The following is a 12,500-nucleotide window of genomic DNA, read 5'->3' as shown; positions in this document are numbered from 1 at the left end:
CTCTAGGCTGTGTTTATGTTTGGTCTCTCCTTTCTACCAATTAAAAGCCTTCATTACCAGAGGAGGAAATTGCTTAATCACTCCAGCGCCAAGCTCCCACCTCAAGACTGGGTTTTCAGACCCCCCGCGGCTCAGAGCGTCAGGAGGGTGGAGAGTGATGAGGGTAGTGAGGTCATCAGAGACTCATCGAATCCGTCAGTGGTGCTGTCGCTGACACTGTTGTTAGAAAGAGGTTGTTGATCTTGTTGATGCGTTAACAGGGCCTCATTGACAGGAGCACAGAGCAGGTGAACAGGGTAGTCAGGTCATAGGATATTCCATTTTTGTCTACATCCTAGCAGATCGGACACCCTGACCTCTGACCCGTAGATAACGGATCACTCAACACCCAGTTTCCGTCCGTTGATGGTAGTGATCCGTTTTATGACGATACGTTGTGATACGTTTTATTTATCTCCTTCTGCAGCCGGGAAGCACCTGACCACCAAGGAGGAGGTTAAAGGGATCCACTGGAGCTCGTGGACGAGCGTGATTGGTGCAGAGGTGGGCGGGATCTGGCCCAAGTACACCAACATCAGCGACATCAACTCCGTAGACGCCAACTACTCCAGCGCCGTCTTGGTCACCGGGGACGACTACGGCCTCGTCAAACTCTTCCGCTTCCCCTGCCTGAAGAAGGGTTTGTGCAGAATGTGCTTGAAGTGTCTGTTGTCATTGGCCACCATGAGAGAGATGACCCTGTCATGGTGTACTGCTATTAAAAAGCACACCTTTAAAGCAATACATTGCGTTTTCTCCGAACTGCGCCCCCACAGGCTCTGCGAGTAAGTGCACTGTCGTACTGTCGTAACGTTATCAGATTGTCTTTTTCTTTTTCTGGCTTCCTCCGTGATGTTTTGCTTCGGTTTTCTCACCTCCGCCATGATATCATTGAGCTAAAAAACGCATGATATCCATAGACGTCGGAATAGTTAGCTACTACTGTGTTGTTTAAGCACAACGTTGCGCATGCGCACTTCGACTGAATGCTGCGTCCCGGGGGCGCGAGTTTTAAAAGGTTATAAATGTCAATGTTTTATCTTTCTGAGTAGGCTGTTTGGACGATTCAGCTTACTTTTAATAAATCTAATTGGAGAATTAGCACCAGACATGTTTGTAAAGGTCCAAATATCGCGATGTATTGCTTTAATAATACTGTGTATGTGTGTATTTTAATCAAATGTTTTTTGAGGTGCTGATATACAGTAAATTCAGTGAGGATATATAATATCCAGTGGCTTTCAATGGGCCTTTAGTAAGATATCATGTATTTCTATATCTCCCTCTCTTTCTCTCTCTGTGCACAGGGTCCAAATACAAGAAGTATGTTGGCCATTCGGCCCATGTGACCAACGTGCACTGGTCACATGACCTGCAGTGGGTGTTGACCACGGGCGGGGCCGACCACTCTGTGTTCCAATGGAGGTTCCTCCCTGAGGGCATCCTCAACAGCGTCATAGAGAGCAGCGTACAAGGTAGGGCATCATCAACAGCGTCATAGAGACCAGCGTACAAGGTATCGACGCTAACCTATGAGCCGATATTTCGCGGAGGCTGACTGACAGTATTTACCAGTAGGTGTGCAGAAGCCAGGGACTCAGGGCTGGTACAAACCATTGACAATGGCCGATTAAGGTACTGTTGAATATATTAATAAATAATAATAATAATAATAATAAATGTTATTTACAGTATGAAGCACTTTTCCCTGTCAGACAATCTCTATACAGTATACATATATATAATACCGTAAATTCAAGGTAACCTACAAGGTGGTAGGTTTATACTAGAGACCTGTACTGTATGTACTTCGATTGATGTCTGAGATTATGTCCATATGCGCTTTCCCACTGCGGTATTTTCCCCCAGGAACCAGGAACCTTTGGGGGTACTAGCTGTGTTCACACTGCAGGAACCAGGGTCTGAGGGTAAAATACCAGGGAACTGAATTCCCCCCAGAAGGTCCCCGTTGGCACTCTTGCTGGGGACTGGTATTTTGTGGGTGGGGCGGTAACGCTAAACATTTCCGATTGGCTGAACATTTCCGATTGGCTCCGCCCAAAATGAGGGTCTCCCTCAGTGGACCCTGTGTGAAAATAAAGGCTTGAAATTAAATGAAATTTCAGAATCAGAATCAACAGTGCCATGTTTAAATTCACTGCGCAAAAAAATCTTCTGTGTTTAGCGATTGCATTGATTTTCTTTCAAAGCGTTCATAGTTCAATCAAGTCAAACTAAGACATCTGCTGGAAAAAAAAAATCTTCCCATGAATAGATGAGCTATTTTCTCTCTCTCTCCACCTGCCACGCGATAAGCCCTGTGTGCGGCAGGCAAGGAGCTTTACCCCGCTGTGTGGATCAACATCGGGTAGTCCTGGGGAATACAGAGTTCTAGGGCTTTCTGGTGGGAGAGTGGCTATTGATGCTCTCCCTCTTCCAATCTCTCTCCCCCCCCTTCTCTCTTTCTCTCTCTTTCTCTTCCCCTTCCCCTCTTCTCTCTGTCTTCCAGATGGCCAGGCAGACTCTAACAGTGAGGAGTCAGACTCTGACGTGTCCGATGTTCCAGAGCTGGACTCTGACATCGAACAGGAGACACAGATCAACTATGACAGACAGGTACCGTACGTTACAGGCAGACCGACAGACAGACAGACAGACAGACAGACAGACAGACAGACAGACAGACAGACAGACAGACAGACAGGCAAACAGACAGTCAGACAGTCAGACAGGCAAACAAACAGACAGACAGACAGACAGACAGACAGGCAAACAGACAGTCAGACAGTCAGACAGGCAAACAAACAGACAGACAGACAGACAGACAGACAGACAGACAGACAGGCAGACAGACAGACAGACAGACAGACAGACAGACAGACAGACAGACAGACAGACAGACAGGCAGACAGACAGACAGACAGACAGATAGACGACAGACAGGCAAACAGACAGACAGACAGCTCAGATACGTGACTTCTGAGATCTCTGCAGGCAGCAACCCACAGCAGATCGATGTCTGTGATTCTGTCTTTGATTCTGTCACTCTAATAGTCATAGAGTGTGACAACATCAAAGTGAGGGAAGGTGCTGAGTTGAGACCTTCTCATTCTGAATGACAGAAGACAGACTAGCCGCTCAAGAGGAGAGATAAGATATTCTTACGGGGCCGCCACTATCAGCAGCTTTGTCCTGGGACCGCCGCTGAGCCAGGCTACCGGAGAACACCGGGGTGGCCATGGCGTCCGACGCTCGCCTTATCTCCTCCGGCAGCTGGCCGCTGCATCTGTCGCCGTGACGATGCGGTTGCCGCAGCCATCGGTCCTGCGCCATGTGCCGTGTGTAGATAGTGGGCCGACAGCAGAAGCAGATCGACCATTCACCAGTTTGAACGTTTCTAGCGCAGGAGAGGTCAGGGGTTCTCTTTGCTCTGCGCTCCAGCACCTAATTTCAGCACCATGCGCATCTCCCAGCCTGGCTTGTTGTGTTATGTACTGTATTTAACACAGTTGGATGAAGCACATCGTGTCACCATTTGGAAATGGATGTGAACAGCATTTGTAAGGTTATGCAGCATCCTGATTTACAATGACTACAGGCCAGTGGCACTGATGTCACATGTCATGAGGGTCTTCGAGATACTATTCTGCAGCACCTGAGGCCCATGGTGAGCGACTTCCTGGAACGCCTGCAGTTTGCGTACCAGGGTCGAATCAGCGTGGACGATGCCATCATCAAACTACTCCACAGAGGCTTCTCACACCTGGAGGAGCGAGGAAGATCTGTAAGTTCTTTGACTTTTCCAGTGCATTCAACGCCATCCTGCCCCTCTGGCTCACAGAAAAGTGCCCAGCAATGCGCGTAGACCACGGACTACGTCACCAGCAGGCCATAGTATGTCCGACTGCAGGGCTGCCTGTCCGATATGGTGATAAGCAACACAGGCGCCCCCCAAGGAAGTGTTCTGTCACCTTTCCTGTTCACCCTCTACCCCACCGACTTCAGCCACAACTCTGGAGCGTGCCACCTCCAGAAGTTCTCGAACGACTCCTCCATCGTGGGCTTCATCAGGACAGACGATGAGGGGGAGTACAGGGACGTGGTCAGGAGATTCGTTGAATGGTCTGAGGAAAAGCAGCTCCAACTCAACATCAGCGAGACCAAGTAGCTGGTGGTGGACCTCAGAAGGAACAAGAGGCCTCCAACCGCCATCACCATCCAGGGGGGGGAAATTGAGATGGTGGACTCCTGGGAGTGCACCTGAACAACAAACTGGACTAGACTGGCAACACTGAGGCCCTCTATACCGGAAAGCACAAGAGCAGACAGTTCTTCCTTAGGAGGCTCAGGTCCTTTAATGTGTGCAGCAGGCTGCTGAGGATGTTCTACCAGTCTGTTATAACCAGCACATTGTTCTTTGCTGTTGCCTGCTGGGGAGGAAGCACCAGGTCTGGGGAGACAAACAAGCTGAACAAGCTAATGGGGAAGGCCAGGTCTGTTGTGGGGCAACAACTGGACAGCCTGGAGACTGCGGTGGAGAGGAGGATGCGAACCCCGTCGCCAACTGTAATGGATTTTAACTGATCTAGTCAAAAAGGATTTACCAAGATTCGCTCAAACAGGTTAAGTCTGGTTTATTGAGAAAACATACGAGCGCAAGGACTTCCGGACAACGCACATGAGTGGTAACCCAAAGAAGTGCCGCCTCTTGGTCAGCGCGGCCTTTATATTCAAGCAAAACACAGGTATGGCGCTTTGAGGATGTGATTGGCTAACCCATTGAACGTCATATGAAATGGCAGGCATGGTCGAGAATACAGAAACGTGACATGCGAAAAGGCGGTAATTCTCTTGGAGAATTAGGTTAGCACAGCTATGTGAAAGGTTGAGGGAGGTGGTGAATTACAAAAGGAGAGAGAGGACAAAGGTTTTAAGGTGTTTGGAATAGCAAAAGGCAGGGGACTGGATCAATAGGTTTTAAGAACAAAAGCTGAGATCTGAAAGGTCTTGAGGCCAGTTGTAAATTCTATGACAGGACAAACTTAAGTCCATTCTGGACAACCCCTCCCATCCCCTCTATGACGAGCTGTGGCAGATGGGGAGCACCTTCATTTGTGCCAGCAGCCATCAGACTGTATAATAGAGCCTGAGTACTTCTGATTGTTGTGGATGTGTGCATGTATGTATGTATATTGGACTATGAGTATACATATTAATACAGACTGTATGTATGTATGTATGTATGTATGTATATATTCTATATCTATGCATACTGTACAGTGCATCCAGAAAGTACTCACACCCCTTCACCTTTTCCACATTTTGTTATGTTGATGTTTGTTTGCCTTATTCCAAAACCTTTTTATTTATTTATTTTTTATCCTCATCAATCTACACACAATGGGGTGGCTGTGGCTCAGTGGTAGAGCGAGTCATCCAATTATTGTAGGTTTGAATCCTGGCTCCTCCTGTCGACATGTCGAAGTGTCCTTGGGCAAGACACTGACCCGCAAATTGCTCCCAATGAGCAGGCTAGCACCTTGCATGGCAGCTGCCGCCATCGGTGTGTGAATGTGTTTGAATGGGTGAATGAAAGGCCATTGTAAAACGCTTTGCATAAAAGCGCTTTATTCTGCAAGTGCAGTCCATTCACCATTACACAATACCCCATAATGACATTTTTTGCAAATGTATTTAAGTATTCAGACCCTTTACTCAGTACTTTCTTGAGGCACCTTTGGCCGTGATAAGATTAGTGATTAGTTGAGTCCACCTGTGCTAAATGCAATTGATAGAACATGATTTGGAAAAGCACACACGTCTACTGTACTGTATGTAAAATAGTAAGAACCCACAGTTGACAGTGCAGGTGAGAGCCAACACCAAGCCATGAAGTAGAGGAAATTGTGTGTAGACCTCAGAGACATCTGGGAAAATGTACAAAAACAATCTGCAGCATTGATGGTCCTGAAGGACACAGTGACCTCCATCATTCTTAAAGGAGTAGTAAAGGGAAAAATCATGTTTAGCCCTGTTTTAAGGCTACTTATGATCATATACAATGGTTCAGATCAAAACGTTGACAAAACTAGCACTTTTGAGAAAGTCTGATAATTGCTCTACCACCGTTTTGGTCATACAATGGATGTGGGTGGGCACTGTGAAAAATCATTCAAAAAACATGTTAAACTCTCAATTTCAAAGACAAGAAACTCACCGAGGTGTTAGTTGGCGTTCTGACATATAATTCGCCATAATGTAAGATTCTAGTTAATCTGGAAAGGCTTTTTAAAATATTTAGCATAGAACTATTTAGTCACAGCACATACGTGTGTAAACCTCCGCTTGAACAATAACAATAGCTACTGTAGTTCTTCTTCCTGAATACCCGCTGTGGATTGATCTACACATCTACAACGGTTGCTTCAATACAAGTCAATGGATTTCATAAAATTATCAATAAAACCCTACAGGATTCATACTTTGCGGCGAATTTGATGTCAGAACACCAACGGACATCAATTACCCCCTCGGTGAGCTTCTTGTCTTTGAAATCGAGAGTTTAACATGTTTTTGAATGATTTTTCAAGGTGCCCACCCACATCCATTGTATGACCTAAACGGTGGTAGAGCAATTATCAACTTCCTCAAAAGTGCTAGTTTTGTCAACTTTTTGATCTGAACCATTGTATATGATCATAAGTGACCTTAAAACAGGGCTAAACATGATTTTTCCCTTTACTACCCCTAAGTTTGGAACCACCAGGACAATTGATGGATCGATAGATCGATAGATCGATAGATTGATAGACAGACAGACAGACAGACAGACAGACCATCAACACCACCATGATGATGCATCTTATGCACAGTATGTAACCTACGTGTGTGTGTGTGTGTGTGTGTGTGTGTGTGTGTGTGTGTGTGTGTGTGTGTGTGTGTGTGTGTGTGTGTGTGTTTGTGTGTGTGTGTGTGTTTGTGTCCAGGTGTATAAGGAGGACCTCCCTCAGCTCAGGCAGCAGAGCAGAGAGAAGAAGCAGCAGGTGGGCTCTCTGAAACGCCAGCGAGGGCCAGACGAAGGACTGAGATTGCAGTTTGTTCACGGGTACGACTGCTCTGTCTGAGTGTGTGTGTTCAAATAAATGTAGAAAAAAGTGTGTGTGTGTGTTTGTGTGTGCGTGCGTGCGTGCGTGTGTGTCTGTAAAGTGGATGTGGGTGTTCAAAAAGTAAAAGGTCTGTATCTCTTCACAGCGCAGTTATTTCCACCGTTGTGGATCAGCTTTTGCTAGTGTGGAGGAATGTAAGACTGTGAAACAAACTATTCAGATAAATAACTTACTGTTAGAGACGTAATGTTTTATTGTCAACAAACAACAAACCAGCCCCTGAGTTGCCTGCAGTCACAACTGAGGTTTCAGCACGAAACTTCAAACATTTATAACATTTGGCAAATTACGTTTTCGTCACTTCATCACTAGCTGATTGGATAAAGAGTGGGGTGATACCAGGTTACAAAGAAGCATCACAGATGACCTGTTGTGACGGGTCAGACCGTCCCAGGACAGACAGTGGTGTTTCCTAACCGTCTGGCGTCCAGTGCAAAGTACAACTAAACACACACAAAAGACTGACGATGCAGCATTCAGTTACAAAGTTCAGACTGCATTCAAAAGATACTGCATTCAATAGATAGATACATTGATATGTATGATACTCTAATATGTAGCTATGAATTATTGGTCAAACCATACAGTAGAGCATATCATATACAGTAACACTTTATAATAACAATGTGTTATAACACATTTATAAGCTAATAGTAGATAGTAAACTAATCATGAATTAAGCATTTGTATATATTTGTAAATGATAAATAAATAGTTTGTAACTTAAGTTATACAACATTTGTAAGCTATTAGTAGTTAATTTACCCATCATGAACAAACCATTAGTAGATAGTAAACTAATCATGAATTAAGCATTTGTATATATTTGAAAATGATTATTAAATAGTTTGTGACTTAAGTTATAAATCATTTGTAAGCTATTAGTAGATAATTTGCTCATCATGAACAAGCCATGAATATACATTTGGTAATGATTATCCAATAATTTCTAACTGATTAGTATATAATTTGAAAATGTACTACTTCATCGTTCATATGATCAGTGGATCATTTCTTACACAAGATCAACCTTTTGTAAATTATTAGTGAAATATTCAAAGATGTTATCTAATGTGTAGTAAGTTGCAATGAGTGTCAGACCGTATGGTTACTGAATAGAAATAAAGTCTTCTGCACACTTGTCTTGTGGACATGTGCGCCTGTCTTGTGGACAGGTGCGTGGAGGAGAAATAGGAAATAAATGAACAAACAACATTCCACTTTAAAGTGTTTTATTGCTGCTACATTTCAGTACCTGAACCTTCGTCAAGTTGTAAACTGTGTTTAACAAATACATCTGCAAGACCGTAACTTTAAGACCACTATTCTTCAGTGTTTAAACCCCTTTTTTGTGTGTGCATGTGTGTACGTACATGTGTGTGTGTGTGTGTGTGTGTGTGTGTGTGTGTGCAGGTACCGTGGTTACGACTGCAGGAACAACCTGTTTTACACACAGACGGGAGAGGTGGTGTACCACGTGGCGGCGGTGGGCGTGGTCTACAACAGACAGCAGCACGCACAACGCTTCTACCTGGGGCACGACGACGACATCCTCAGTCTGACCGTACACCCCCTCAAAGACTACGCTGCCACTGGCCAGGTACACACACACACACACACACACGCACATACACACACACACACACACACACACACACACATTATACTGTACAACAATGTAGCCCAGTCTGTTTTAGATGCAGTACAGACACACACACACACACACACACACACACACACACACACACACGTTCACTCATTCACACCTCTTTATGTCCCTATGGTGTGCCCAGGTGGGTAGAGACCCAGCCATCCATGTGTGGGACATCCAAACACTGAAGTGCTTCTCTCTTCTGAAGGGTCACCACCAAAGAGGAGTGTGTGCCCTCGACTTCTCTGGTACGATCATGGTGTTTGTTTCTGTGTGTGTGTGTATGTGTGTGTGTGTGTGTGTGTGTGTGTGTGTGTGTGTGTGTGTGTGTGTGCGTGCGTGCGTGCGTGCGTGTGTGTGTGCCCAGCATCAACTTGTCATCTTGTTGCGTCCCTGTGTAGCTGATGGGAAGAGCCTGGTGTCAGTGGGGATAGACGACCACCACTCCATCGTAGTGTGGGACTGGAAGAAAGGAGAGAAGCTGGCAACCGGCAGGTACCGTACTAACACACACTGATGAAGAGGAGGGTACTAACACACACATGATGAGGAGAATACTAACACACACTGATGATGAGGAGGGTACTAACACACACTGATGATGAGGGTACTAACACACACTGATGATGAGGAGGGTACTAACACACTGATGATGAGGAGGGTACTAACACACACTGATGATGAGGAGGGTACTGACACACACTGATGATGAGGAGGGTATTAACACACACTGATGATGAGGAGGGTGCTAACGCACACTGATGATGAGGAGGGTACTAACACACACTGATGATGAGGAGGGTGCTAACGCACACTGATGATGAGGAGGGTGCTAACACACACTGATGATGAGGAGGGTGCTAACGCACACTGATGATGAGGAGGGTACTAACACACACTGATGATGAGGAGGGTACTAACACACACTGATGATGAGGAGGGTATTAACGCCCACTGATGATGAGGAGGGTGCTAACGCACACTGATGATGAGGAGGGTACTAACACACACTGATGATGAGGAGGGTGCTAACGCACACTGATGATGAGGAGGGTGCTAATGCACACTGATGATGAGGAGGGTACTAACACACACTGATGATGAGGAGGGTACTAACACACACTGATGATGAGGAGGGTACTAACACACACTGATGATGAGGAGAGTACTAACACTCTGATGATGAAGAAGGTACTAACACACTGACCATGATGAAGAGGAGGAGGAAGATGAGGAGGAGGAGGAAGATGATAATGATGATGACGATACTGACCGTGAGGAAGGTGATGATTATAACGCTAACTGATCGAAGGGGACAGGTTGTGACCTTGTGGTGTCTCCTGTCCCCAGGGGTCACAAGGACAAGCTGTTTGTGGTGAAATGTAACCCGGTCCTCATGGACAAACTGGTCACCGTGGGCATGAAGCACATCAAGTTCTGGCAGCACGCAGGTGGGTCTTCTAACACCTTCCTCTCCCACACGACCACTCTGGAATAGACGGACTAGTGATTTTCTTTGACATTTTCATATTTCAGCTTTGATTGCTCTCGTCTACACTCTGAAAAAATCGCACTTTGTTCGATGAAAAGGTTACATAGAACCATAAAGCCTTAATTGAACAAAGTGCACTTTTGATAATTTATTAAAGGGGTCCTTTGTAGAATACTGTAACCTTTTGAAAATCCCTTCAAGAACCCTTTTAGGTTCCATGTGGAACCATATACTGTATCATCAAACAAAGTGTCTATTGTTCTGTTACTGTACCTGTTCTGTTACCTACCAATGAGCCTGTATCATTTTCTAAAATTACCTCGTTCCTTTCTCCTGTCCTTGGATGAGCACTGATCTGATATGACAGGACTGGTAACAGCTGTGTTGAGGAGAGTAGCTGTCACCTATCCAGTCACACGTTAGATCACAGACAACATCAGGGAAGAGGGGAAGGGAAGGTTCTACTTTAGAACAGGGGTTCCCAACCTTTCTTCCCCAGAGCCCCCCTAACTTACACCTGATGGAATTTGCGCGCCTTCCCGAAATCGCTGTGAACATCTGTGTATGTTCATATGTGCGCAAATTCCATCAAGTGTAAGCAGTGTAGCAGTAATATTAATGTTGACACGATTCATAGTCTCCAATTAATTGGATGAATTAGGGTATTGTAGTGCCGTAAATACAAGGCTTTTTGGCCCTTCATCAGATGTGATCCATGTATTTTGTTAAAATTGCTGTGTGACATGTCAACAACATGATTCTTTGACAAATATTTCTCTAGCTAATATTAAGGCCTCAAATTGTCTGAGGCCAGGCGCCCCCCCTGCGTTCGTTGGCGCCCCCAGGGGGGGCCCGGACCCCAGGTCGGGAAACCCTGCTTTAGAGAACCGGAGCCTGAGTTTTAATCTCCCTCCGCCATGGCGTCTCTCCAGGCGGGGGTCTCACATTCAGACGGGGGGTGTTCGGGAACCTGGGGAAGCTGGAGACCATGATGTCGGTGTGCTACGGGCGCGCGGAGGAGCTGGTCTTCTCGGGCGCCGCCACGGGGGACGTGTACATCTGGAAGGAGCCCGTCCTGCTGAAGACCATCAAGGCCCACGACGGACCCGTCTTCGCCATGTTCTCGCTGGACAAGGTAGCGGAGGGGCCTGTTTGATCAGCGCCGTTGGTCGATCTGTCCGTTATCTGTCTGCGGGTGTCTGTATCGCTCTCTTTTTTCTCTCTTTCTGTGTCTCTCTCTGCCTCTCTCTCCTCCCTCTCTCTCTCTCTCTCTCCCATTCGCCAGGACAGTTAAAGTTGACTGTGTTCACTGAGTTCATTAGTCATTACCTGGTCATGGTCAAAAGACCCATTTGTAATTGCTCTATATCCATTATCATTCTCCATCTATGTGCCTGATATATGATGATATATCCTGATGATATATTTAGCTTGGTTGTTCAATACCAAGAATACCTTATATTCAGCTACAGAGTTTGTTTAGCTCTCAATCTGGCCACTCTGATGAGGAGCTTTGGGGAGGTGTGTTCATCGTTGTGGTTCTTGGGGGCAAACACACCCTCATTAGGCAGGATGACAGAGCCACCCTCGCTAGGAAAGCTCCTCATTTCTCAACGCTGCCTCCTGAGGTCACACCTGAAGTCTATCCTAATCTTGCGAGTCATCACTAATTGGTAATTTGCATCCTGTCATTGCGCTGTGTATGTTTATATTGCGAGTGGCTAATTTGGAAACATTAGCTTGTAATGCGTGCCCTAGAATGCAGAGCTTGTGCATAAGATAAATAGTCATCTGCGATCTTCAGTTCAAGGATAGGTAGTTATATAGCAGTTTCCTAGAAGTGGTTCTCTCTCTCTCTCTCTCTCTCACTCTCTCTCTCTATCTCTCTCTCTCCCTCGCTCTCCTCCCTATGAGTAGGGAGACAGAGTTTGATATCTCAGATGTCCCTGTTTCAGTCACACCAGGCCTCTGACAGACTGGATGAGAGGTGCTCCCGTGTCATGAACTCTAACGCTGTCGCGATGAGCCTCCTCAAAAAGTCTTTATCAGAGAGAGTAAGAGTGAGAGAGCGACAGATATGGGAAGGGGAGAGAAGGATGTGTGAGAGTAATTGGGGTGGGAGAGCGAGAGAGAGAGAGAGAGAGAGAGAGAG

General features: G+C 45.9%; 1 protein-coding gene across 6 annotated transcripts in view; it reads left to right on the top strand.

The window, feature by feature from the left end:
* Positions 1–12,500, top strand: part of LOC311319640 (echinoderm microtubule-associated protein-like 6) — a gene marked incomplete at its 5' end in the record, with an annotated part of 62,173 nt that overhangs the window by 30,682 nt on the left and 18,991 nt on the right. For all 6 annotated transcript variants that reach the window (XM_084451221.1, XM_084451223.1, XM_084451224.1 and 3 more), the window contains 9 exons: positions 467–679; positions 1,347–1,514; positions 2,549–2,655; positions 7,026–7,144; positions 8,619–8,805; positions 8,999–9,104; positions 9,258–9,351; positions 10,207–10,307; positions 11,281–11,483. In XM_084451221.1, the coding sequence (XP_084307347.1) occupies positions 467–679; positions 1,347–1,514; positions 2,549–2,655; positions 7,026–7,144; positions 8,619–8,805; positions 8,999–9,104; positions 9,258–9,351; positions 10,207–10,307; positions 11,281–11,483 (1,298 nt within the window). The remainder of the gene's footprint in view (positions 1–466; positions 680–1,346; positions 1,515–2,548; positions 2,656–7,025; positions 7,145–8,618; positions 8,806–8,998; positions 9,105–9,257; positions 9,352–10,206; positions 10,308–11,280; positions 11,484–12,500) is intronic.

The sequence above is a fragment of the Borostomias antarcticus genome, assembly GCF_949987555.1.
Source record: "Borostomias antarcticus genome assembly, chromosome: 2".
Classification (NCBI taxonomy): Eukaryota; Metazoa; Chordata; class Actinopteri; order Stomiiformes; family Stomiidae; genus Borostomias; species Borostomias antarcticus.
Note: the sequence above shows the minus strand (reverse complement) of the source record. Positions and strands in the feature narration are given on the sequence as shown.